Genomic DNA, 26531 nt, shown 5'->3' with positions numbered 1-26531 from the left:
TGTATAATGATGGTTCAATTAGTGCTGGAAATAAAAGTAGATTAATTGATTACTTTTGAGAAAGGCAATAATCAACTATTTTCATTATCAATTAAATGTTTAAGTTGTTTATCAAGCAAAGGACACAACATTAGCGCCATTAAAAAGTATTTGTAAGGCTCACCAGCCAGAAGAAAACAATGGTAATATTAAGTCGCTAAAATTTGAACATTCACAAGCCAATTGGCCGGTGGACAAAACAGTTGACTTTGCACCCTGGTTCCAGCTTTTCAAATGTGTGTATATGGATATTTATCTAATATTTTATTATTCTAAATTGGATAACTTTGGGTTCGGATCGTTCTGGGCTCTGGGACCTTATGATTGATTGCTGTTTTTTACACTGCTCATGTATGTCTTTCCGTCTCTTCTTCTGTCAGGTGTTGTGAGTGCAGCGCCTCGCTGTCCCACTGGTATTATGAAAAAGAGGGACGGCTGTTCTGCAAGAAGGACTACTGGGCAAAATTTGGGGAGCTGTGCCATGGCTGCAATGACCCGATCACCACCGGCCTCATCATGGTAAGAAGATCCATCCGCTGACTCATCTCTCATCACCTCCCTGGTTCTTTGTTTGCTGATGAACCTCGAGTTGCAGCTGTGACACACACCTGAGTCCATACATCTACAGCCTCACTGGTTAATGTGTGCCAACATACACACACACACACGTAGGATCTGTGCCAGACCTGTAACTGACCCTGATGCCTTCGGCAGCTTTGTCAGATTGTCTTACAGACCACCAGTGAAAGTCGGAGCTGTTGTTGTGACACAGGAGAGCAGAGTGGTTCATGTGCAGAATAGATGTGGTCACAGCACCGGAAAGCAGATAAACAATAGCGTGAGCCTCCGCTGATAAGTGCTGCTGCATTATAGAAAAGACAAGATACCAGCATCAAAGGAGAGTTGTGTCTATTTGTTGATTAGTGATGGAATCACACATATTCAAAGCTTGAAGAAACTGATTAATACTGTATGTCGCTGTAAGAGAATATGTTGTCGTAGCAGGGCGTTATTAGCCAGCAGCAGCACAAATGCAGGTGCAATTCAATTTTCTTGGACAGTAGAGTATATTTTTTGTGTGCCTGTCTGGTAGCTCCTGGCTCCAAATGAAGGTGCTGAGGTGACAGGAGAGGAGCAGCTGTGGCTGTGCTAATGCTAATTAAGCGACACAGTGAAATTGTGTTGCCTCTTTTAGTTTGCTACACATGTTGTCTTCTACTGTAGTATAGATTAACATTTTATTTGAAATACAAGTTTAATGCAGTTAAACTGTTCCTCGTTGATTAACAGAAAGTTAATCTGCAACTATTTTGATTATCAATTTATCATTAACCTTTTTTCTTCTTAACGCTTGAGTTCCAGCTTCTCAGTCCTGATGATTTGTGTCTTTTCTTTGTCTCATGTGATAATAAACCCAATATGTTTTGGATAGTAAGACAACAAGAAATAGGGGTCGACTTTTCTGTTTTAAAGATGAAACAATGAAATGATTAATTCAGAGAATATTCAGCAGACTCATTGATAATGAAAATAACCCTCAGTTGCAACCATTCTTACCATATAACTAATTAATATTTATTAATAATGTCTTCCATATCTCACTGACTGGAATCCAGTTATCCTGGGCCCTTGATGTGTTTTGAGACACTTACCGCCTCATACTTTATACACAGTCTCGCTGATAAATGAAGCTTTTTGCCTAAGCTTGTGGGTGTGTTTAGAAATGTAATCAGTACAGTTTATTAAAGTTCAGCAACAGCAATATTTCTGAAAACATATTCCTCCCTGCTCATTCATCACTGAGTTGTTTTTGGGTATCCTTGTTGTGTTCACACCACCCAGTGAGGTACAATAGAAGAAGAAGAATTATCAGCCATATGGCAGCAGACGATATGAAAACTTTGTCAGCTGTGTCTGGAAATATGAGACACTCATATTCTGGAAAACGAGCGCCTGTCTACTTAGCATGAAGCTTAAATGACAGGGAAAGTATTCAAAGAAAAGGCTAATCATTTGCATTTTTGAAGGTTTCATTAAAGACAGTAAAATGTTTAAGTGCTTTTTGAAGTTGGATTTGTCTTGAATTATCTCAATGTGTGTTTAAATTGTAGTATTCATTTTTTTAGACATAATATCTGTACTGGTAAACGGTTATTTAAACGTCCTTTTAAACGTGGCTGTTACAATATGTTTTGTGGCCATTTGAGGCGATAAACTGCCCCTAAAGCCTCCAAAATCCCAGACTACTGACAACATCAATAATTCACCAACTGCTGGTGGTCCTTTGATAAGAGACAGTGGTTAAAATAAAAAGCTGACTTCATTTGTTGCACATAAAGCATCTTCATTGACACATTTGCCTCCCGGTCAGATACAGCAGCTTCTGGAGGGTCATGTGTCATGGTCACAATGAACAGAAATCATTCATGGCTCGGCCTTTCTCTCTCTCTGTGTGTGTGTGTGTGTGTGTGTGTGTGTGTGTGTGTGTGTGTGTGTGTGTGTGTGTGTGTGTGTGTGTTTTAGCATTACCTTTGCCTCCAGACAGCTTGCTTTTTGCAGTGCAATCTCAGTAATGAAACATGTAGGAGACTCTAAAGTGAATTAGGTGGAGATATTGCAGCACCACTTCCTCCTTCTCTGTTTTATTGCTTCTCTTATAGTGCAAACACACTGATTGACTCTGCAGTTAGTAAATTTGAGATCGGTTACTGTGTAGACATGAAGGTCAGCTCCCTACGTCTATGCCACACCCAGAAAGAAGAAGTCTAGCGCGTCAGCCCTGCACCGTCACTCGGACATCTGTGGAGATAAGCAGGGAAGCACAGTCCTATTTTTGAAATGTTCTGATGCCACTGCACCTGAAAAGGCTGCTGTCACAGTCAGTGGAAACGCTTCAAGCTCCACGATGCATAGATGAGTCTGCAGGCAGAGACGTAGAACGGGATGGGATTTCACCATACAAGCTTTGCTCTTTAAAAACAATATAGTTTTGTAATTGTTTGCTCACAACTACACGTTTGTGGAATGCCTTGGTATCCAAGTGGGTACAACGCGTGCCATTTTACAGTCTAGTGAAGTTCATCTTTATAAATCTACACTTCCACCAAGGAGGTCAGATTTTACGCTATTGTTTGTTTGTCTTTTTGTTTGGTAATTTACAGGATTATATAAAAATGTTATGCAAAGTTTATATGAAGGTCATGAAACAAGTGATTTGGTGTAGATAATAATACATTAAGGGTGTCATGCTGATTGCTGATGCATGCTTGGTAGACTCATGACCTCAGTCTGCCTCAAAAGTGCTTTTCAGATTATCTAACAGCGTATGAAACTCCCCCCCCTCCACGTCTTTCTGCCCTTGGAAAAGTTTATTTTCTACTTTTAAAACTTCTCGTCCATTTTTATTCAATCATGAAGTCGTTGAACGCTCCAGAACAAGCGAGCAAGTGGACCTTGAGTACTGATATTTGTTGACTGCTGTGTCCAAGCTCAAGGATGAACCGTCAAGCTCAAAATAACTTCAGTGAAAATAGGAAAATGTTTCTCTTTGAAAGTGTGATTGTGTATGTTTTACATGGCTGTCCTGTGGATGGGGCCATTGTCCTTATTGAAAATGATCTCTTAGACTATAATATTATATCGAGGGCACTATGTGTGTGTTTGTACAGTGTGTGAGTGTCTCTGTGTGTGTGTGTGTGTGTGTGTGTGTGTGTGTGTGTGTGTGCGTGTGCGTGCAGCTTCACCTGCCTCTGCCCTTGTCAGCACCTTCAGCCTTGAGTTAACTTGAAGTAATTCAGCCAGATGATGTTATTATTTACTGCCCTCACTGAGACTGATTTATGTGCCGACTTCAAGTTAACTTATGTAATTGAGTTTCCTCTCCTCCCAACACTCCTTCACTCTATCCGTCCATCACACCTGTTACTGACGGATGAATGTGCAGTAATCCCGGCCATCTCCACATTCAGTTTAAAGTCAGCAAACAACTCAGAGCCACGAGACAGCTGATGGGAGCGGAGCCAGACATCGACCTCGACCTGTCCTGAGTTTGAGAGAAGATTCTGGTTTCATGGTTTCTCCCCCTCACTGAGTTATCTTTGCCACAACGCTCTGTCATCAGCTCTCCACACGCCTGCGTGTCTTTAGAGTGGACATTAAGGATTAACACACCGTGTAACACAAACTACCACGGCTAGCCTAACCAGCTCATAATTTAGGTGCACCCAAATGTTTGACATATATCTTATATACTGCATAATCAGATCTGAAATTGGCCTTTTTAGATGTGGATGTTGGTGTAGCTGTTACCTCCGTCGATGATTTTGGGTCTGTCGGGGCTGGGGGCAGGTGTACTAATAGTTATCTTCATTTTGAATGACCTGTATGTTTTAAGGTTGTGATGCGCTCGAGGAGCTGTACAGGGCACGGTTTTACACATACACACACACACACACACACACACACACACACCTTGTTTTTTTCCTGAATATCAGGGTCAGAGCCAATCCAAGGCAGGGGTAGGTGGGGGGTCTTCGCAGTATGCGGGCCTGCTAAATTTCAGGTGTACTGATGCGACCATTTAAAATGTTTAGTTTCTGTTTAGTGTGTTTTAGTGCTTACAGAAAAGGTCAGGTCAGATGGTTGCTATTTTGACCTTACTGGTATTATGTTTAATCTTGGGGAATTTCTTTGTTTCTTGTTTCTCTTTCTTTGTTTCTGAGATTGCAAGAAAAGTACCAGAACAGCTTAAGGTGAAATCCAAGACGTTTCCCTGAAATCACAAGTGCTTATGATTCTTTGGGACTTCTTGGCATCATCTGTACTCAAATCTGGATCACATGTCCTGAAAGTTACATCATGTGCTGTACCGCTCCTCTCATCCCATCTATTTACTAGTTAGTGTTTTCTGTTTCTATCGTAAAAATACATTTGGATCTTTTCATTAATCATGGTTTAAAAATATACAGTATATGCTGAATAATATACTGAATAATAAGAGGAACGTAATAATGAATAGAACATGGAAATCATTGTCCTACATAACAGACCTGACCTGGTATGAATTAGGGAGTGAGTTTGTTTAATTTGAAATGTGCTCATTTATGGTTTATGGTCATTACGTAGTGTATCCAGTAGTAGACAACATGTTTTATGTCATTTAGTGGTTCTGTTTTAACTCTTTAAAGATTAAACCACAGCAGTGAGAGACGGAACATTTTCAGTGCCTTGAATTTATTCCGCGTGTCTGAGCGGTACACAAATCTTATCCTACGTGTGTGGTTAATATTGAGAAATGTTGATATTTTGGGGGGTTTGGCCACCAAACCAATGGAAAGTCCCAAATGTTACGTGTATCAACTCCCACTGGTGTGAGGTAGCTCTGTGGTTTAGTGAGAGTCATTTGTTTCTGTAACCGCCTGATGATTGTTTTGCCTGTAAGTAAAGACAGACAAATGTGTAATAAGTGTGGTGAAATGGTATTTGTTAAGATGTTGTTGCAGGTTCAGGTTGTGACATTGTTTTCCTCGGAACAGGATCAGCTGTTGATCTCACCAGTGGCATTGAACACAGCACAAACACATTGTAGAAACTTGCTCACACACAGAGGGGTGTCTAACGCAGCTGCCGGGGCCTCTGTGTCTTGCTCAAGGACACGTCAGCTGGATGGCCTTTTTGTTGATATTCTTTTGTCTTTTAAACATTGCAATTAATATCAACACTGAGATTTAGAGAGATCACAACCTCATCAGTGACCTCCACTTAAGGGGTTTTTTTAAAACTTCTTTAGCATTTCCTCTTTCCAGAGTGGAAACTCTTACAAAAGCAACAGCTTCTGTGGGTTGAAACCCCCTCTGTGGAACGGCTGTGGGCCGCTGGGTTTCACTTCTGAGCCGACTGCCAAGCGGTTTGACTAAACTCCACCGCACCCAATGAACATAAAGTCACTGCTAAAGTTTTTCACTGTTGGTCCCAAAGGTGATAATGTGTTGTTGTGTTCACAGCTTGTTTCCACTGACCCCACGCAGCTTAAAGATCAGTTGTTGCAAATGTAATGTTAGAGTTGTTTTTAGAAATGCAGGAAATTGCATCACAACATCAGACAAATAATAAATCAAATATACGATGGTGAAACATAGACTGTATACAAGAAGTGGGAGTACTCACCGTGACGTCACTCATTGGTTTGTGGACTACGGTAAGAGATTGTTAGTCGACCAAAATGTTACAATTAACTTTCATGAACTGAAAACACACCGTGAAAGGGTTAAAGTTTTAAAACGAAAACACAGAGAGCACATAGTGGTAGTGACCTTTAATCACAAGGTAGCCACACCCCAAAGCATACCCTGCTTTCTCGTCTATTTTACTTCAAATGGGACCATCATTTACAAAATGGACATCATGCAGTATTGGAGAAGACATAAAACTAGCGATCGAGAGCCTGAATTTCGGAGGAAAATATTTACTGAGGTAATAAATACTTGTCCCCTGCTGGATATCAGAGAGAAGGCAAGTTTGAAGCACTTAAACACAAAAGACTTAAAAAGAAAACATTTGGTCACTTTTGCTTTTTAAGACTGTAAAGCTTATGACCAATTTAATTGTTTTAGTTGCGTATCAATACAGTCCCAACTGATTTGTAACTGCTGAGTTTTGCAGGTACAATACAGTAAGTTCTGTAAACAATCTGATGATTCACACCGAACGTAAACGCCACTATTGTTGTATTTTCTGCTCGTCGACCCCTGGATGTGTGTGGATTTCTCTGGAGCAGTTACTGATGCAGCTTCCGCACAGTCACTCCCACAGTAACTTAATCAGTGTTTCTGTACCAGCGGTCTGTCTCCACTGCTTTCACATAAGATCCAGCAGGCAGAGAAGAAGAGTCTATTAATATCTGCCCACTCAGATGGCTCTCTGAGGCATCGACACATGGCATGCAGGACATGTTATGGACAGGGACAAAGTGAGACACAGAGCCAGAGAGAGGGGGCCGGAAAAAAGTGTGACGCAGCAGCAAAGATAAACCTTGGGGGAAGTGATTATTCGAGGCAGGAGAGGAGAGAAAAGTACAGCAGGAGGACCATGCTAATAACTCAGCTAAAAGCTATTAAAAAAGATCCCACATGACATATGACATGTCTTCATTTATACTCAACGTCCTGTGATCTGTTCTCTACATTTAAAGTGAGACAATAACATAAAAGCGTATTCTACATGTGACTAAAGACTGTGTCTCTTGAGTTGATGATTTAATAGGGCGTACAATAACGTGTAGGGTGTGCTAAAGTACCATTTCAAATTATACTTTTTTTATGGTGCATACAATACTAAGCTATTTAAATAATAATACGTAGCTGTAACTAACTAGTTTACACTTGTGGATAGGGTCCGCACGGGGATTTTTTATTTGAATATTTAATTAAGCAGTCTATAAAATGTCATACGAGGACTTTGTTGCTCAGTTACGCAGTTTAAAGAAAAACTATTTAGATTAATTTAAGTAATTTTTCAAGCATTAATGCTACACATTTCCTGGTTTCATCCTAACAAGTTTAAAGATGTGCCGCTTTCTCCTGCTATCATATCATTGTAAATTGGGATTTTGATTATCATGCGGTCAAAATTTGCTACTTGAAGACATCCCCATGGGCTCTCAGATATATTTTCACTGTTTTATTTTATTGACTTCACGATCAAACTGTTAAAAAAATAATGGATTGAGTAATTAGCAATGAAGATAATTATCACATTGTATTACATCATTGTGCAGCTTTAATAAGGACATGTTATAGTATTAAGAGGAACACAATGACAAGCACATACTGCAAGTTAAGCTTTTTTCTAAAGGGCACTATATTAGTTTACTATACTATACTATACTATATTATATTAGATTAGATATGCTTGAAACATTGCTGTTATGCCATTGTTTCATTTTAACATAACAAAATCAGTGAAAATCAACACAAAACAAAAGTAAATTAGCTAATGGAGAACATTATTCCCCCTCAGGTCCCATAAGTCAAGCCTGGAGCTGTCACTGCTGGGTTTCACTGGTTGGGAAATGTGATTGCAGGAATGGGGGCAGCATGGGAGAAGAGGAGTGAGGAATGTACTGAAGACACTGGGGTGTGTGTGCGTGCGTGCGTGTGTTTGTGTCTGGTTGAAGCAGCCGGGTGGCGCGTGTGCAAGAGTGGGCGGGGCCAAACAGGAAACGATGAGGTCATAGCACTACTGAGAGAGAAGACGGTGGGGAGGGGGGGGAGAGAGCCAGGAGGAGTGACATGGATTCAGAGATGAGCTCAGCTGTAAAGGCGTGGGCTGCTCTCTCTCGCTCTCCTCCCTCCCCCTGCTGCTCCGTCTCTCCGGCCGGTTCGGCCGCTGCCAGGGTTTTGTTGTGACTGGGAGAATCGCCTGCCTCACTAGAATGAACTAGAACCGAGAGGAGGGTCGCCAGCTCTTGCTGACATGGTGGGAGACTTGTTTTTCTGGAGCTTCTGCTGTCTCAGGCTGTGGAAAAGAGATAAGAAGGTGAGGCTGTTCACTGCTGCTGCTCTGAGTTACCGGGAGTGTAATGGGTGATGTACAGTCATACTCGAGCCGGCTGTTGAGATGGTTTGCCGGTTGCTCTTGCAGAGACTGCATCTATAACTCTTTAATTTTTAATACTGAAGTTAAAGCATGATACTGTACGCTTCTGTGTTTTGTGGGTCATCCTAAACTGGGTCAGTGCATTGCTTTGTAATTACAGATCTGTTCTCCTATTTTCTGTACGCAGCTCTAGCCTTTTCATTTTTGCATGTCATGAAAAACTGATGAGCCATCGCACGCGTGCTATTTATAGAGAGGTTCTTCCTCAGATAAAAGTAGGATTTAAAGTGTGTGTGAGTGCACACATTCAGAGATAAACAGCAGTTGTCTTGTCGTTGCAACGTGTTATTTTTATGTACCACCTACATGCAGGACACACTGTAAACCACAGTGAATGAGAGACTTGCCGAGAAGAAGCTGAATACATTAAGAGCATTTCTGAAGCTGTGATACTGAACTGTTTGTAGCTGAAGGGGGCTTTCCATTCAGACAGCATCAATGTGGCCTACTGTCTTCTCTCTCAGGCTTTCAGTCTAATTGTATTTGCTTAAATGATGTCAACTGTAGAAAGTCTAAAAGGGAATCAGGATCATATCTTCCTTTGACTTTATTTCTACTCCCAGTTTGAAACGTCTTCGTTAATATTGTGTCTTTTTCATCAGTCTATTGGCGCTTTAGGAATTCCTTTTGACACATTTTTGGGATTTGACCCAGTTTTAGCCCTCTGTGGGGAGTATCAGGTACCTAATGCACGTGCTGTTTTTACTTTTTCTTTAAAACATGAGGTCATTTTTTAAAACACAATTCTTAAACTATGTGTTGATTCTAGGAGCTCAGTCACATATGGACTGTGTTTTTGAGTTTAGTCAATGAAGGAGGGTTTTTAAGTGAAGTTCATTACATCAAGCATGAGGTTAAGCAGAGCCAGATCTCCCATCATTTAGCGAGGCCATTCAGAAGCACCTTTAGCCTGTGTTGTTATGAGCTCATCTTTCCACATATAACCGGAGTGAAGTCAGAGGGTGAAGCTGGTGTTTATGTGGGACTTGTTGAGGTAAAGAGACCAGAAGGCATGTGGAGGTTGCTGATGAGGTCCTGCTGTGTATAAACACAGTACACACATGTACTGTAGAGATTAGGTTTTGTCAGATATATATTGTTTCTTATCACTTCCAACCTCGGTGTGTTCAACAAGAGCGTCCTAAACTAGTTTTAAATTAACAATTTGGTCTTTAAAGTGTCACATAATTCTCCAAAACACATCATCTAGGTCCCGTTTAAAGAGGACAAAGAATGCCAGCAAATATTCACATTCAAGAGGCTGGAAGCAGTTGGCTTTTTTAAAGGATTTATCAATTATCAAGATTCATTGACTTAATCAATGAATCAACTAATGGTTTCAGCTCAACTGAGGGATCTTCTCTGCTCTCCTGCAGAGTCCCAAAGCAACAGATGCTTAGCAACAGTCTGATACGTATAAATGAACACAATATATTGACAAATACCATGAATCATTCTAATATTATAGAAGTTAAATGTGTTGTGAAAACATTTCATTTCATTTTCCCTGTGCAACATTTCCCAACTTCCTTGATATTTTTATGATAATGAGTCTTAAATGCCCGGACAGTGATGGATTGATATATTTAATCTTTATTTAACCAGATAGTGGAAACATCATACTACAACAAATACTCATCTACTTCAGCCTGTGGAAAATGTTCAGATTCTACATGTCATGTCATTATTTTATGAAAGATCTCTCAGATGTATCAGCCCGCTGATTGGTGCTCTTCATCTGTGTTTTATTTACTACTGATTCTTGGCAGACACACACTAATGTCCCTTTCATTACCAGCCGTATAGGAAATGTGAAAACGTTATGAGGGGAACATTGGAACTAAATGATTCAGTTTGAAACAAGACAAATAAGAAGAGTAGAGGTGAGATGTTTTAACAACTGCTTATTTACCTCTATATTATTATGAAAATGTTCAGTTTTACTTTGAGTCAATCTCTTAGACCAAATAATTTTATAGTTTTCAATTCAAATCTAAACGTTTACCATTAGGTGCAAACCAACGATAACGTCCAGAGAAGTGATTACCCAGACCTGAGCTCAGGAGAAGTCAACCCGTCTGATTGATGGCCTGAATGACAAGCATCCCTGACTTTCTACCAACATGTTTCTTTGCTGTTTAGTGTTTCTGAGATTATTAGCACCGCCACAAATTCCTTCAAATGACTTAAAAGGGTTCGTTTACATTCCACAGCTAACTAAAGGTCACACATATATATCATTTAAAACAAATATAGCTTAAGGGCCCTGACACGCTAAGCCGGCTGACCAACGGCTGTAGGTCTTTCAGGGCCGGAGGAATGACTGCCACCTGGGCTGTCTCCCTCAAAATAAAAGATATGGCTTCCTAACCTGGTAATAAGGAACCCATCAGAGGTTACAAGAGGAATCTAAAGGGTTACACAATTATTACTGGAGTAAGAACTGAGAGAAAATTAAGTCTGCGACTAAAATAATGTTTATTTTTCAGGCTTTTCTCTAAGCTTTGACTCTTTAACTGTTGACATGGCTGGCCTGACCCTTGATGAATGATTTCAACTGGGAGGATTTGAAATGACATTTTACAAAAATAAGCCAACATACCCAAAATGACAGAGCTCTATGCCAATAACATTACACACAATTATCAAATAATATTACCTAGGTTAGCATAATTCGATATGTCCCACTCCATCTAAACTGCATAAATAAAACTCTAAAACACACATGTATGCACAAATAAACCAAAGTAATACCTGCATTCACAAGGATTAAGGATAGTTTAATATTGGCTCCTAAAACTTTGATTTTCGGCAGATATGTTCCAACGTTGTGATGCTACAGTCACTTTCTGTGTACGTACTTGATTAACTACGATGCTACCGATGTATTTACTAGCTAAGATATTTGTTAAGTTTTAACACCACAACCCAATTTAGTAAATCAATTATTTGACGATACATTTTTGCAACCCAATCCAGGCTCTTCTAAAATCCAATTAAACCTCTGAAGAGGGAAGCATCATATAGAATGACAGTAGAACAACATACACTCTGTGTCAACACAACAGGGTGGTCAGACCGGCGGCCATTTTTATGTGTATCGTCGCCATTGCAAAGAACTGTGACTGCAGTGTAACTCATTTTGTTCTTTGCTGGTTTCTCAGTAATCCCATAAACAAGGGTGCATTAATTACAAAGTTTCTGAAGTCAAGATAAATATGTGGCCAAGACCCCCATCACACATGGCAACTGAGCATTGTGCTGCAACTCGACCCAGTTACTCCTGGACCCCCGTCGACCCTGCTCACCCTTCCCCCAGGGGAACATGTGTCCATAGTTTGGTTTGTTGTCACTAGAAAAGGCCACAAGGCTACATGACTGGCTAAAACACAGTCACACACTGGTGAGCACGATGAATACAATGCATTGAATGCACACAGCTTCTGTGATGAGTGACGATGCCGGAACCGGTGGTAATAATAATAATAATAATAATAATAATAATAATAATAATAATAATAATAATACATTTTATTTGGAGGCGCCTTTCAAGACACCCAAGGACACCGTACAAAATACAAGAGATAAAAACAGCAGGACAATACATTTGATGTTTCTTGAATCAAGCCTTCAAGCAGTCACATGGTTTAATATCACACAGACTGACGATGTATTGTATTTAAAAAAAGATCTTTCTGCCCGTCTGTCTTTATATCTTCACTTTAGAGAGGAAGCATGTCCTAAATGTGGGCACAACAGCTGTCGCCTGTCAAATGTGGTTTAGTGATGGTGTGTGTGTGTGTGTGTGTGTGTGTGTGTGTGTGTGTGTGTGTGTGTGTCATGCCTGCCTGGCAAGCAAATGGCAACCACGGTGTCAGGTTGTGCAGAGCCACACACCCTTTTCATCTCCGTCCAGCTGTCCTCTGTTCCTGTCTTTCACATTTGTAGGCCTGCACCTTAGTGACTCACACAAAGAGAGAACATTCACAGCTATCCACAAACTACTGTGATGCTAAAAATCATAATAAACTTGTTGTGTTAACCTTTAAAACTTTATTTTCGTGCCACACAATAATCCTACTATGGTTAAATCTTTCATCTTTACTCATCTCTCTTTCATACTTTCGATTTTACAGTTTACACTCCCTGGCAATGTCAGACAGGTCAATAAGCCCCGCAGCTGCTTTCTTTCCTCGTCCATTACAAAGTCATTACATCTGTTTTCTCCTCTCACTCTCTCTGCTGTGATGTTGTGTTGTCAGCATGACCATTTAACAACATATCGGAAAATCCTTAATCTGCAAATGACCTATTCTGTGTCTTGTATTTGTTCCAGGGTCAGTCTTAATTGTTCTCATCCAAAGGCAGGGAAATTGAAGATAGAAACCCATTACCTCAGAAAATACAGTGACGTTGGTGTGAAACCAAGTGGTGGCATGTTTTCCTGGTATTTTGCTGGAAGGTTCTGCTCAGATTAATTACTTAAAAAGCAGTTAATTAATATGCTTGTTCAGTGTCTTCCTCCCTGCAGCCGGAGGGCCATCAGCATGTGTTTATCTGTGAGTGTGCGCTCGTGGTTTCACTGCTGCTCTCCAAAGAGGGTGGGGCAGCAGACATATGGCTGCACGCAATGATTTTATTGATTCTTTGATCTCCACATTTTCTTCCTTTTTCTCTCAGTTGCACCGTTTTGTTTCAGTCTTACTGGACCATTTAAAAGTAGCATATCTTTCTTTGGGCGATTGGTAGTTCTGCTCTAACTCGCCAGGTACTTTTAATGCTACATCTCAGAACTGTGGCTGTTTCCATGAGATGATATTCTGCTCATATCTTGCTCTTCGGTTTAATATTTTACAAAGAAAAATGTTATGATCTAGACATCTTTTTCTGAATTTATTGTAGTATATTTTAAATGTGCCTAAAATAAATATTATGCGAATATCTGTTTTCTCTTTAAATAATGATACATACAAATACAATGATGTTCTTTGTTCAGCGTCTCCTCCATGAATACCCCTCCTCTCTCTTGTTGTACAGAATTAGCATTGCAGATCATTGCAGTTGAGAAGTGCTGTCAGAGGGCCCACTCCCTCGAAGATGTTCTGCCACTCAAAGCACAAAATGAGACCGCGAGCACAGCCTCGGGGGAGCGAACAGCTCTGGTGGACTCGACCTTTGGTGCTTAACATCGTAGCTCATGTTTAATCATAGAAGTCATTAGCTATTCGAGTGGGTGGGTCGTTTGCATTGATGAAGGAATTTAAAAAAAGGGGTCGATATTGATACATGTGGAGGTGTGGGCCACTTAATCAATTTGTCAGTCGATCAGAGCACAAACCGATTTAATGAGCAACAGTAAAAGTGTGAAGGTTGGGACTCGGTGGAGTTGATCTTTTCACCTAAACGTTTTATCTAAATCTGTTTGGTTTCCTCCCGTTGGTCTGAAGAACATCCAGAGCTGAAACCTCCAGCGGCAGCATCGTCCCCAGATCTGCCAGATCTGTGATTAATCTGCTCATTTCCTGCTCTGCTTTTTGGCTATAACTCAATTCCCTCTCTTGTTTGCAAAACTGCCCTAAGCTCCGAGGGGGATCTGGCAGCAGCAAATTCAATCTCCAGCTTTCAGTATTACCCTCAGCGACCAGGCCTCGCCCTACTTCTCCGACCAGTTATTAAAGCCTCATGTTGCATCAAAAAGCAGTGTTTTCATTCCAGATCAGAAAACAATCCCTTTGACATCCGAGTACATCAGATTTCCACAGCATATAGACGACAGTATGTCCTTCTAACTGTGTCTTTGGCTTTTCTCTCAACAGGTCGCAGGAGAACAGAAATATCACCCAGAATGCTTCACCTGTCTGAACTGCAGAGCGTTCATCGGTGATGGAGATACATACGCTCTGGTGGAGAGATCCAAACTCTACTGGTGAGCCTCAACCATGTCAACGATATCATAAGTCTGTCAAAATGAAATCAGACTGAGATGTAAACTTTGTTACAGTCTTTTATTGGCCTAATGTTAAACAAATAAAGCGTGTGCAGTTTGTGGTACGTTAGCTCCGTTCCTCCGTAATTTACCAAACTATAATTTTCTTTTTTTAGTTTCCTATTCTCTGTTTTGCAGCAAACTAATCCACTTTAAATCCCTTTGAAGTGCTGTATAGCCACAACAAAGCTTCCAAAGCGGCAGTTGATTGACACAATCTTACATTTATGCAGTTTATTTTGGGCTTCAAAGGACTTTTTGTCGACATTACGACCAACTGACTCAATGCATGGTGGAAATTCACAGCAAACACAGTTTTACCACATGTTTGAGCTTATTGTCTGAAATGTGCTGCTTCTTTTTTGGGTATTTTGTACCTAATAAACAGCCAGAATAACACAAGAAGCTACTCAGAGTACATTTGTTTTAAGCTGGTGACACAGATGTACTATGATAAATCTCTCAAGATACTGTAGATTCAGAGACAGTCTCAGTTTTGATACATTATGAAAATGATTAGTCTCGCTGGTCTTTTTGTGTCTGTTTCAGGTTCAGGTTGTTCTTCGCTTGTGTAGCTCCGGGGTTGTGTTAGTGTGACAGTCAGGGTTCAACATGCAACAAGTGGCACTACACAGAGATACATACGGACAGAACAGCCTTTGTCCTCTTCTCTGAGTGGAAGTGGATGATGACAGTGCGATTGTCTCAGATCATTATCTCACATCTGGATGTTTACCAGATTGGGTCATCCAAATAAAATTATTTCAGCTCTAGTTTTGAATCATTTCATAACTATTTTATTTATTAGTCTTTCTTACATTCTGAGCATTCTTCAAGTTTTGTGGAATAAGAGTGAGATCAGGGTTTTCCCAAAGTCAGTGAAAGCAACAACTTGTCAACAACATGTGATGCTTTGAAAACGAATGAGAACTTGATGTCCTCTTATGATTGCAAGGACGGCTTTAGAGACAGAAACCTCACAAGTGATCCCATTTTCTGCTCTTTACTGCCTCTTTTTTACTTCCCTGTATATTGGCAAGAATCTGGCGATACGATACGTATCACGATACACGGGTTACGACTGAATATATTGCGATATTTTGAATCAGTGGGATCTGCATTTACATTTATCTCAGTCCCTGTAACATCCAACATCATGGCAGTACTTGTTGTTAATTCTCCACCAGTCACAAATGTGTGCATGTAAACTATATTAAAAGTAGATGCAGTGTTTTTGAGAATCGATACAGTATCACAAAACATAATATTACGATACTCAAGTGTATCTATATTTTCTTACGCCCCTACTTTCCATCTATCCTTCCTTTCCTCTTGCCTCCTCTCTGGCTCCAGCGGTCACTGTTACTACCAGACCATCGTCACGCCGGTGCCGGACTCGTCATGCTCGCGGATCCCTCACACGGTCACACTCTTGTCCATCCCAGCCACCGCCGAGGGCAGCAACGGACGCAGAGGGCGAGGTTTCTCTGTGTCCATCGACCAGCCGCTCAGCCCGACTAATGGCTACAGCCCTGAACATGGACCCACGATCAGAGTCTCCCAGTGAGTCTATCGTCTGTGTGTGTGTGTGTGTGTGTGTGGGTGTGTGTGTCTGTGTGTGTGGGTGTGTGTGGGTGTGTGGGTGTGTGGGTGTGTGTGTGTGTGGGTGTGGGTGGGTGTGTGGGTGTGTTTCAATGTGTGCAGAAAGGTGTTTGAAGAGTTCTTTATTAAAAAAATTCTCCTTATTCTTTTTTATTCAGGGTGGATGCAGACTGCATCAGTCCAGATGTGAAAAACTCCATTCATATTGGAGATAGGATCCTTGAAATAAATGGGACGCCCATTCACAATGTCCCTCTGGATGAGGTATTCACACTGAAAGATTTTACTTTACGTGTAAACATGCATTTCACATTTCACCAGACTTCATCTAGCTATAACAACGACCTCTGCTGTTCTAATCTGAACTCTTCCTCTCCAGATCGACCTGCTGATTCAGGAGACGAGCCGGCTGCTGCAGCTCACCATCGAACACGACCCTCACGGTCAGGGGAGGGAGGGAGGCTCCTCGGAGGCTGATGAGCAACTGAGCGGCCCCCTGTCCACCCCTCTGTCCGAAGGCCCCAACCCCATGCTGCCCATCACACAGCCCCCGATACCCGACAGCCTGAGATCCCGCATCATCACGTAAGAAACTGATTTAGTGCAGCTTATTGCAGATTTTGTAGGGGAGATATTTTTGATATTTGGTCTACCTTCTGAGCCAAAGCCGCCCCTACCACTAAATATGTAGATTAAATGTTTAACGGCCAGAAATGTATTATATTCCTTCTCGTCTCCCCTCTCACCCTCCAGGAGGAGCTACAGCATTGATAAGTCACCAGGCTCCAGCAACGCAGTGTCCCCCATCTCCCAGAGAAAGGACATCAATCGATCAGAGTCGCTGCGCGTTGTGTCCAATCAGACGCACCGCATCTTCCGCCCATCTGACCTCATCCATGGAGAGGTGCTGGGGAAGGGCTGCTTCGGACAGGCCATCAAGGTAGATTAGAGGGACACTGCTCGCTGTATGTAAAGTACATGTGCAGCATGCATCAACGCTGTCGAACAAATATAGTCATACTCACATTGTCCAGAAGGTGGCAGCATTGAGATAAGCAAGAGAAGTGTGAAGAGGTTCAAATGTTTGTGGTTATAATAACACATCCTGCAGTTTCAAAATGTCTGTTTCCCATGATGACATACAGAAGATGGAATAAACCTCTCCCACACTTGACATTGACTAATTAAAGTGTTGCTCAGCTTGATTGTTTGCGTCATTACGTCTTGTTATAGGTGACCCACAAGGAGACAGGGGAGGTGATGGTGATGAAGGAGTTAATTCGCTTTGATGATGAGACACAGAGAACATTCCTGAAAGAGGTGAGTGGAGACGGACGATCCCAGAGGTTACGTTATTAAGGAGTGTAAGATTTACTCAAGTTTTCTATTCAGAGGATGAATCAACTATCTGTCCTAAACAGAAATCTGAAATAAATTAGTGTTGATCTCACATCATATAATACCGTATGTTAATAAATAATTCCCTTGAATACAAACATCACTTTAGTCTTTAAAATGAGGGCAGATCTAAAGTTAGTGAAGCAATTCCTGCACCAGCTGGGAAAGTCTGTGCTGAGGAAGTAAAAAAGAAATACTCTCTTGTACATGAGCAGAAGCTCGGTATTTTAGTTAAAATTAGCAGCTCTTCTGTGTAAATGTAGGGCATGACTGAAGAAGAAAGTAAGAGATTCTCTCGCCTGAATGAATAAAATAACCTCTGAAATAGGACAAAAAAAGGGAGTGGTAACACAGACCTTTCTCCCAAAGATAATGGATGAGCAGAAGTCATTTCGCCTCCCACACAAAGCTTCACCTCTTTCCTTGCAGTAATCTGAAAAGATAACAGAGAATAACTCATACACAGCAGTTTAGACTTCTGTAAGACTTTTTGAGTAACTCCCCCCCCCCCCCCCCCCCATAGTGATCTGAATTACTTCTGATGTTCCTGTTTAATGTTCAGTATCGTAGACTCACTCATCAAGTTAACAACCTTCTCATTGGGATGTTTGAAGTCCAGGAAAAATAGTTCCCTTATGTGTGTAGTATTAGATTTATTTTTAGGTTACGATAACCCAGAGTCTTTGCTTTGTAGTTGGTGTAGACGACGGCGGCGGGCGGCGGCGGCTATAAAAGAAACCCCGACCACAATGAAGCATGATTGTTACTCCCACTGGGTGTTTGTTTGTAGGTGGCCCGAGTCTCACATTACTGAGTCTCTTGTGATCTGGAGACAAAAACATTTCAGACATCATGAAACTTAAAGGGTAATATTTCAGGTTTGTGTGCGTGTAATAGTCACCTGCCTCCTCCTCCTTCACAGCCCAACCCTCGGGGAGGGAAATGTTTTATGAAGTGTCATACTGTAGTAGTGCTGTGATCCCTTGCAGGAAGTTTCTGTGTTGCAAAAATAAATAGAGCAGAAACCTATAAGAGGTGCTAGCATGTGCTGTGGGTTCAGTGACAATGGGACGACACGTTTTCAGTATCATTAGGATTTAGTTCAAAATCCAAATGAAATGAAGCAGAATTTAAGATGTCAGTTTGTGACTTAGTAAATCCACCTGATTAAATTTAGTCTGCCCATTTAGTTTTTTCCCATCTGCAATTGGCCTCATCAACAAGGCCAGGGACCCCCCCCCCCTGACATGGACTCTTACCCCCTTTTATAGACACAACATTAACGACGTCTTCACATCCATCTATGTGCGGCACATTAACACACCTCTTCGGGAACATTGCATATTCTCTTTATAGAAAGCGACCAGGTTCATAGGAAACTTTATTTGGACCTTAGTATCATTAAACTATAAGTTAAAAGAATAGTTTAACATTTTGGTAAAAATAAGCTTTTTAATTTTTCTAGCAAGATGAAAGAATTGATAACACTCTCATGTCTGTACGGTAAATGTGAAGCTGTATCAAGCAGCCAGTTATCTTAGCGTAGCATTGCTCCAGGGCAAGAAATAGTCCAGCCCATAACCTCTTGTAAAACACAACTTGAACAAAATATAACATGTTCATTTGTAAGCCAGGCCGGCTATTTCCCCGTTTCCAGTTTTTATGCTAAGCTTAACTAGCAGCTGGCTTCAGCTTCGTATTTGTTTGTGTATGAGTGGTTTTGATCTTCTCATCCAATGGCGAGAAGGGTCAGACTGTCAAGAGCCTAGAGCAGCATTCAGTGCGAGTGTGTAAAAATGTCTGACGTTGTTTCCTCAGGTGAAGGTCATGCGTTGCCTGGATCATCCCAATGTGCTCAAGTTCATTGGAGTTCTCTACAAGGACAAGAGACTTAACTTCATCGCAGAGTACATAAAGGGAGGCACCTTGAGGGAGCTCATCAAGAAAATGGTGAGAGGACAGTGTGTGCGTGCAGACATATGAGTGTGTCTACGTCATGTTCAGTATTCAGTAGACCTTTTAGTAATTGTGAGGAAATATTGCTGTCTTGCATAGCCTCAGGTGGAGTCTTTGTATTTTGGTAGGTGTTTTCATCAGGTGTCATGATTCATCAGCAGCAACTGCCACTGAAAATAAATAAATAATGAATTGTGATTTTTTTTCTCACAGGACAGCAACTATCCCTGGAACCAGCGGGTCAGTTTTGCCAAGGACATAGCTGCTGGGATGGTGAGTTCAATGACCCAAAAGTGCATTTAATCGTTATAGCGACAGTAAATCCTCCGCAGACAGTAAAATTCCTTGATTTGCAGCAGTAAAAGAAGATGCAATGCTTCTCGTTATCTTCACTGCAGTCTCCCTCTAGTGGCCGTGTTAGTGAGCTGCAACATTTCTGCTAATAATGTGCACAATCTTTTCCAGCCCCCTCTATGGAAATTACAGCATGAATTCCTGCAGGATTAGACCATCGGCTCTTAATGCTTTCCCCTGATATGGGACAATGATGAATGTCGTGCATGACTGGATTATTGTATTTACAACACCAGCTACTTGAGATGAAACAAAGGCTGGATTGTTCTTCTTGGCATGGGTCTTAGTTTACTACTAAAAGCCTTTATTTCTTTTTAATTCTTCCTGCATTTCTGTCCTCTCCTATCTGTCATTCAGACATATCTGCATTCCATGAACATAATCCACCGGGACCTGAACTCACACAACTGTCTAGTACGAGAGGTAAGAACTTGTGTATTCCTGTACATGTTTGTGTGTATGTGTGTGTGGACATACCTATGTATACACACTGTATTTTCTTTGGGGATTTAATACAGTGCACCTGTCATTTGCTGGGCCACTTCAGAAACAAAAACAAAGGAGAGTTTTGTTAGCAGTAGCAATAACAGACTTAAGCCTAAGTAAACTTCCAGCTTACCTTACTCAAACAGAGACAGTACATGTGTCACATGAAAACAAAAGGTTTGTATCGTAGAGCGCAAGTCTGAAGTGTTTGGAAAGTCCACACTAAGAGAAATCAGAAGTTTGGAGTTGAGCTTAAAAGTAGTTGCACACTGCTACTTTGAAGCGTTTATCTCTTTCTTGACATGAGAATGATATGACTATTATATATAATTTTCTCGATTTAGAACAACACACTGGTGGTGGCAGACTTCGGGCTGTCTCGGCTCATGGTGGACGACAATCACGAGGAGAAGTTGTCGCAGGGTAAACTGCCCGGACTGAAGAAGCCCGACCGCAGAAAGAGGTACACCGTGGTGGGAAACCCGTACTGGATGGCTCCGGAGATGATCCATGGTATGATCTACAGATACACTTGTTTTTAATGTAATATGGAGATGTATTTATTCAAACTCATTCACACCTTACTAAGATGAACAAAACTACAATCACTGCAGTGCTACAGTTGTTGACTAAATGTGGGATTACTCCTAATTTTGTCCTTTTCCTTTTCCAGGGAAGAGCTACGATGAGAGAGTAGACATCTTTTCCTTTGGTATCATGCTCTGCGAGGTGAGTGAGCTTCTACTCTCCGTACTAATAAAAACATCTAGGTTTTCAGAGCGTTCACTGTTTCACTAACAGAAGTAAAATAGCGTCATAGCTTTTCCCCAAAAGCATCGAATTCTGCTTACCATGTCATTTGTAAAAGTTGCTCCCCTTGTCACTTTAAAATTAAATCCTCTAAACCTTTTCAAACCCTCTGAACTCTGAGATGATTTAGCGGTTTCAATATTCATTGAATTTGGCCACGGTCTACCAACTAAAAACAATTTTTATTATCTTTTCCAAGCGCAAATTCAGCTACAAGATTGATTTTAATCTGTGCACAACTGCTGTTCACTCAACTTTACTTCTTGGTCTCGCTTCAACGTTCTAAACGTTGTATTTTGACAGGTTTTTCGCAAAATACGGAACATTCAGTGATCTGTTCTCCCATTAAATGTAAAACATCCATTTCATTTTATGAGGGAAAAATATTGCTTCTCCAAAATTCCAGATATTTGCTTTCCAAATGAAAATCCAGGCCCAAAGTGTGGTAAGCGTTGGGCCCGGCCACACAGTATCCACATAATTTAGGCTCAAATGTTTGGTTCAGCCACTCAGAAGCCTCAGAGTATGACTTCCCCAGATGGGCACCATTAGCCAGAGAATACTTCAGGGATTAGAGAGAGCAGAAAATCAAAGTTGTCTTCATGTGGCTTCTGAGAGGCCGGCAGACGGTAGTTGTGGTCTGCTGGGAACGATCAGCTTCAGTTTGGAGAGTTTACTGGTTTTCAGCAGATCGGCAGAGGAGGATCCATGTTTAACTCTTCTTACTTTTTCTCTCTCTTTTTGTTTTAAGATAATTGGCAGGGTGAATGCAGACCCAGACTACCTCCCCAGGGCGATGGACTTCGGACTGAACGTGTCTGGCTTCCTGGAGCACTTCTGTCCCCCTGATTGTCCCCCCGCCTTCTTCCCAATGGCTGCTGTGTGCTGTGACCTCGATGCAGACAAACGGTCAGAACATCCTCAATAGATTCACATTGAAATTGTAAAGGGACAGTTCACCCAACATAAAAATATATATATATTTTCTCTCCAAGTTTGAGGGTAATTTGCTGAGTTTTTCATCTGTTGGCTGTAGCTCAGCCTAAAATTGTATATTCAGTGGCACCTTTAATTATCATGTGAGACCGTGTCAATTTATTTAGAGGGAGACCTGTTATTTAAGATGCCCTCCATTGTATTGGGTGAGCTACAACTATCTGGGTGAATAGCTAGAATTCTGGTTGGTGAGAAGCCTGCATTTTATTGTGCTTGGGGTGAAAATAAATAAATAAAATGTTTTAAACTGAGATCCATTTCTGCTTTCTTGATCTTTAGGCCTGCTTTCTCTAAACTCGAGGAGTGGCTGGAGAACCTGAAGATGCACTTGGACATTGGTCTACCACTGGTGTCTAAAGTGGAGCAGATGCACAAGGCCTTCTGGGAGAACCACAGCATGCCCCGCCCTGATAACAGCCTGCACACCCACCCCGAACAGCCGGAGTAGAGCTTAACACGACTGGAGGAGTGGGAAATTTGAGATAACCCCGTACAGGCAGCGTACACCTGCCTCAGGCGGGGCAGTGACTGGAGGAGTCGTGTAAACACTCCTCCATTTTTGAAGCTGCAGGCGGAGGCTGGCTCAGGCTTAATGAGGAGACTCAGGGGGAAAACATGGATCTGAAAAGCCACATGCGCAAGACGCACACATTCAAAGTCAAATCAAGAGACATTAACTACGATAGCTTGATTCTGCTGCACCCAACGCTAAAGTGGAACATGCCATATGCAATCAGACCCAACATCAAGTCATGACTCAACTCTTGAATCATTTAGATTTAACATTAGTGGTCATTCCATTAAGATTACCTGCGCTAGTGTGTATATTCATGCGGACAAAATAGTCCAAGAAACAAGGCGTAAGGCAAACCTTCGGCCTCCTCTACAGAGTACATTGTGCAGTATGTGTTTGCAGGTGTTTCTATGTGAGTTTGGTTTGATTTTGATTTTGGTTTGGATATCAGAACTGAACTTTCAAAGGAGAGGGGCCCGTCTGTCGCTTAAGACACAAAAATCAATTTGCTGTCCACTTGTATAAGTCAAACAAAACCTTTCAAGCTTTAAATAGTTCACTGAAGAGTGCATAAGTGTAAATAATGCTGTCATGTCATATTTCCTCGTATCCATCTGACCTCATTTGGTCAAAAACTTACGAGACCTACATGTGTCTGAGGCCCCTCTTCATCATTTATTGTGTAGCATTGACTTAAAATTGAGGTACATATCTTTTGCATAAATCTGGTACGTTATCTCCCAATTTTAAGAGCTGTTAGAGTATCTCATTGATACCAGTGTACATAGCTGGTGACATTGTAAATGTTTTAAATATTGTAAATGTACAGACATATTTTATATACGTATGCTACATCGCCATATTTTTATTGGCCGACCAGTTGAAAATTACGTAAATTAGGGTTTGACTGCAGTCAATAGGACACAGCTGAAAGCTTTCTTGTTTTTAGTTTTAGTTTTTTTCTACTTTGTCACCACTGTGGCAGGTTTGGTGCTTTTAGCATTTGATATAAATCTTATCTTATCACCACAAAATATCCCCGACTCTCAGTTTAAGCTCAGTAAATGTTACATTCTGTCGTTTCCCTCCATCCATAATAGTGTTTCTCAACATTTGATTGGTCAACTAAATCTGCAATCATTCTGTTAATTATTCACTCTTGTCTCATCACGTACTGTACAGTAGTGCCAGTACTGCCTCATCATGTCAGCTGTCTGTCCACAAATGTGTCTCTCCTCCTGTCGATGACCCACTGTCTGTTTACATGTTAGCTGTAAATATCACTGTATATACTTGTCTGTCCTTGCATCTGCTCACTCCTCAGAAATAATTTCTTCCACTGTCGGATTCCTCTCTTGCACCTTCTAAAATAACCTTTCTGTCTCTAATCTAATCTTTCTTTAATTACATTCTTTTATTTCCTGCTGTTGTTTTAACAAGCTGCACGATGTAATAGCTAGGTCTGTTCAGCTTCTAAACCAAGATCTTTTTTCTCTCTAAATAATGTAATTTTAAATAAGAAAACAAAGAAGATAAAAAAAGTCAACAGACAAAGTCAAGCTAAAAAGGAAATGAGAAAAACACACAGCATCTGTTTTTTATATATAACCACTGAAATCTTTTTGTATAGATTTGAGTACTTTAATTTGCACTATATTACCAAATGGCTGGTTGAAGCCATGTTTGTTGATTTCCTCTCTCGGGCTACTTGTGATAAGGAAATAAATTATCTCGGTTCAGGTTGATATATGAATGCAAGACACTGATAGAGCCTTTCAACTGTAAAAATGGGATCTGGGAAATGTATCCTCTTGATAGCAAACCGTTTCTGATTATTTAGATGCATTTATGCGCATGGTTTGACTTTTAAATACAGTTTTGAATAAATACAGCAAGAGCCTGTTTGATCCCTCTGAGACCTAAAGTCATATATCTAAAGAAAGAATGACTATATTTTACTTTGTAAGCCTTTGGCAGAAGTCTTTGCTACCAAGAGGATGTCCCAGCTCTGCCTGCTGCCTACAGACTGGTCCTTTGTGAATGATGTTCTGTGTTGTTTCTGACTGCTTGGTTTCGTATGTGATGCCCACAGAGGTTGCAACCACTGCTAGTCTTTCTGATAATAGCTCTGAAAACTGGCCTGTCTCACCTCTCACCTCCTCATCACACTCTTTTGGCTCAGGGACGTAGTTTTCTGGAGCTTTCTTCACAATTCAGTTAATTCAGCAGCTTAATAGTAAAGCAGCACTCAATAGCAGCAGTGAGACTCAAATAGCATGTAACCTTCTGTCAATGTGTAGGCTGAAAACACAAAGTATGCTTCTGCAAAACAAGCCCCTCCTGGTTGATGTGTTCGTCCGTGGGCATGTTTCTGTACATGAGTGGCTTTGCCATGTTTCTGTCTACATTTGTGTCCGAGCCATGTCGAGCATGTCAGGTGTGTCTGAGAGGACGTGTTGAGGATCAATGAGAATTTTGCTACAGCACTTCTTTGCAAAGGATCGTTACCTCTGAACAATGCTGTGCCTTTGTTGTAAGCTAGCCTTGCCAACGACTCGAAAACGTGAACTGATTTCCTTTTTTATGTATCATAAGTGTAAGCCTGATTCAAGTGGATTGAATATCATTGCTGATAATATGTTGTATGAGATTTCATCTTGTTCTGTATCATGTTTATATTTTCCAGATCTCCATTGTTAGTTTTGATATTTTAATATTATATTTCTTTTTTGTCTTATTTAATTTTTTTTACACAAGCTGTGAAAACAATTCTGCACTTTAATCCTGAACGTGAACATTTAGACTCTGAGGAGGCGACTGTTTTTTTCCTTTTGTCACAGCTAAAAATAAAACTGTTGCTTCTAAAACAAACCAGACTCAATGTATTTGTACATTAATGATGAGGTCTCTCAGTCACTGTTAGTCTATTCATTTTCCCTCTATCATTAACCTCCCTCTACATGTGCACACACAGAAAACAAAGTGTGACAGCTCCAATAAAATGTTCAGTTCACACTGGAAGAGCACTGTATTATTGCTAGAGAAAATGTGTGGGCTACAATAAAGTGGTGCAAAAATAGTCCTTGTATTTGCTTGGGAAATGAAAGGTGAATTCATTATAAAAGTATTAACAAATCAACCACCAGATGTCACTATTTATCTCTGCTGTTCAATTCTAATGTGAAATTAAAAGGGTAAGAAACTCATAGCCTAGTATAATAAAAACACAAAATAGAGCTGCTCATCTCTGGTAGACAGTATGTACATACTAAAATGTTACTAATTACTAACTACAAATACTACATAGTACCAAGGCTGGGTAAAGTATTCAGATCAATTACTGCACTATATCGCAGTTTAAAAATACAACATTTCAAGTATAAGTCTTGCACTCAAAATGTACGTTTTATTCTAAGTAAAAGTAGAGAGGTATTATTAGCTAAATTAACTTAAAATATTAAAAATAAAAGTACCCATAATGATGGAAAATGTCAATATTGCATTATGTTATTGAAGCTTCTTTCTTTCATAAAACGCATCATCATTTTTTTAACTGATCATATTTTTTCATATCATCTTAATAATAACACACCAACAATAATCCTGTAAACACTGGAAATTTAGTGCATGTGACATTCAAATACACTCCGTTTTTTTCTATTTGTGTACTGTGCTACTTACTTTGAAGAATAAGATTAATAATACAAACTCTAAATCAACTAACAAATTATTGTT

At 40.6% G+C, this 26531-nt stretch overlaps 1 protein-coding gene across 3 annotated transcripts in view; it reads left to right on the top strand.

Annotated features, from left to right (window-relative positions):
• Positions 1–25875, top strand: part of limk1a (LIM domain kinase 1a) — a 45940-nt gene extending 20065 nt beyond the window's left edge. For 2 of the 3 annotated variants that reach the window (XM_029446602.1, XM_029446603.1), the window contains 14 exons: positions 420–558; positions 14511–14620; positions 16034–16243; positions 16441–16546; positions 16662–16867; positions 17036–17222; positions 17516–17602; positions 19499–19630; positions 19850–19909; positions 20348–20413; positions 20821–20989; positions 21150–21205; positions 22038–22195; positions 22562–25875. In XM_029446602.1, coding sequence (XP_029302462.1) covers positions 420–558; positions 14511–14620; positions 16034–16243; positions 16441–16546; positions 16662–16867; positions 17036–17222; positions 17516–17602; positions 19499–19630; positions 19850–19909; positions 20348–20413; positions 20821–20989; positions 21150–21205; positions 22038–22195; positions 22562–22730 — 1855 coding nt within the window. In that variant the 3' untranslated portion in view covers positions 22731–25875. Of the gene's footprint in view, positions 1–419; positions 559–8362; positions 8575–14510; positions 14621–16033; positions 16244–16440; positions 16547–16661; positions 16868–17035; positions 17223–17515; positions 17603–19498; positions 19631–19849; positions 19910–20347; positions 20414–20820; positions 20990–21149; positions 21206–22037; positions 22196–22561 lie in introns of those variants that run through there. The other variant, XM_029446604.1, reaches the window with a different exon arrangement.
• Positions 25876–26531: the final 656 nt, after the last annotated feature.

This window comes from Cottoperca gobio, chromosome 13 (genome assembly GCF_900634415.1).
Source record: "Cottoperca gobio chromosome 13, fCotGob3.1, whole genome shotgun sequence".
NCBI lineage: Eukaryota > Metazoa > Chordata > Actinopteri > Perciformes > Bovichtidae > Cottoperca > Cottoperca gobio.
This window is presented reverse-complemented; position numbering and strand designations above follow the sequence as displayed.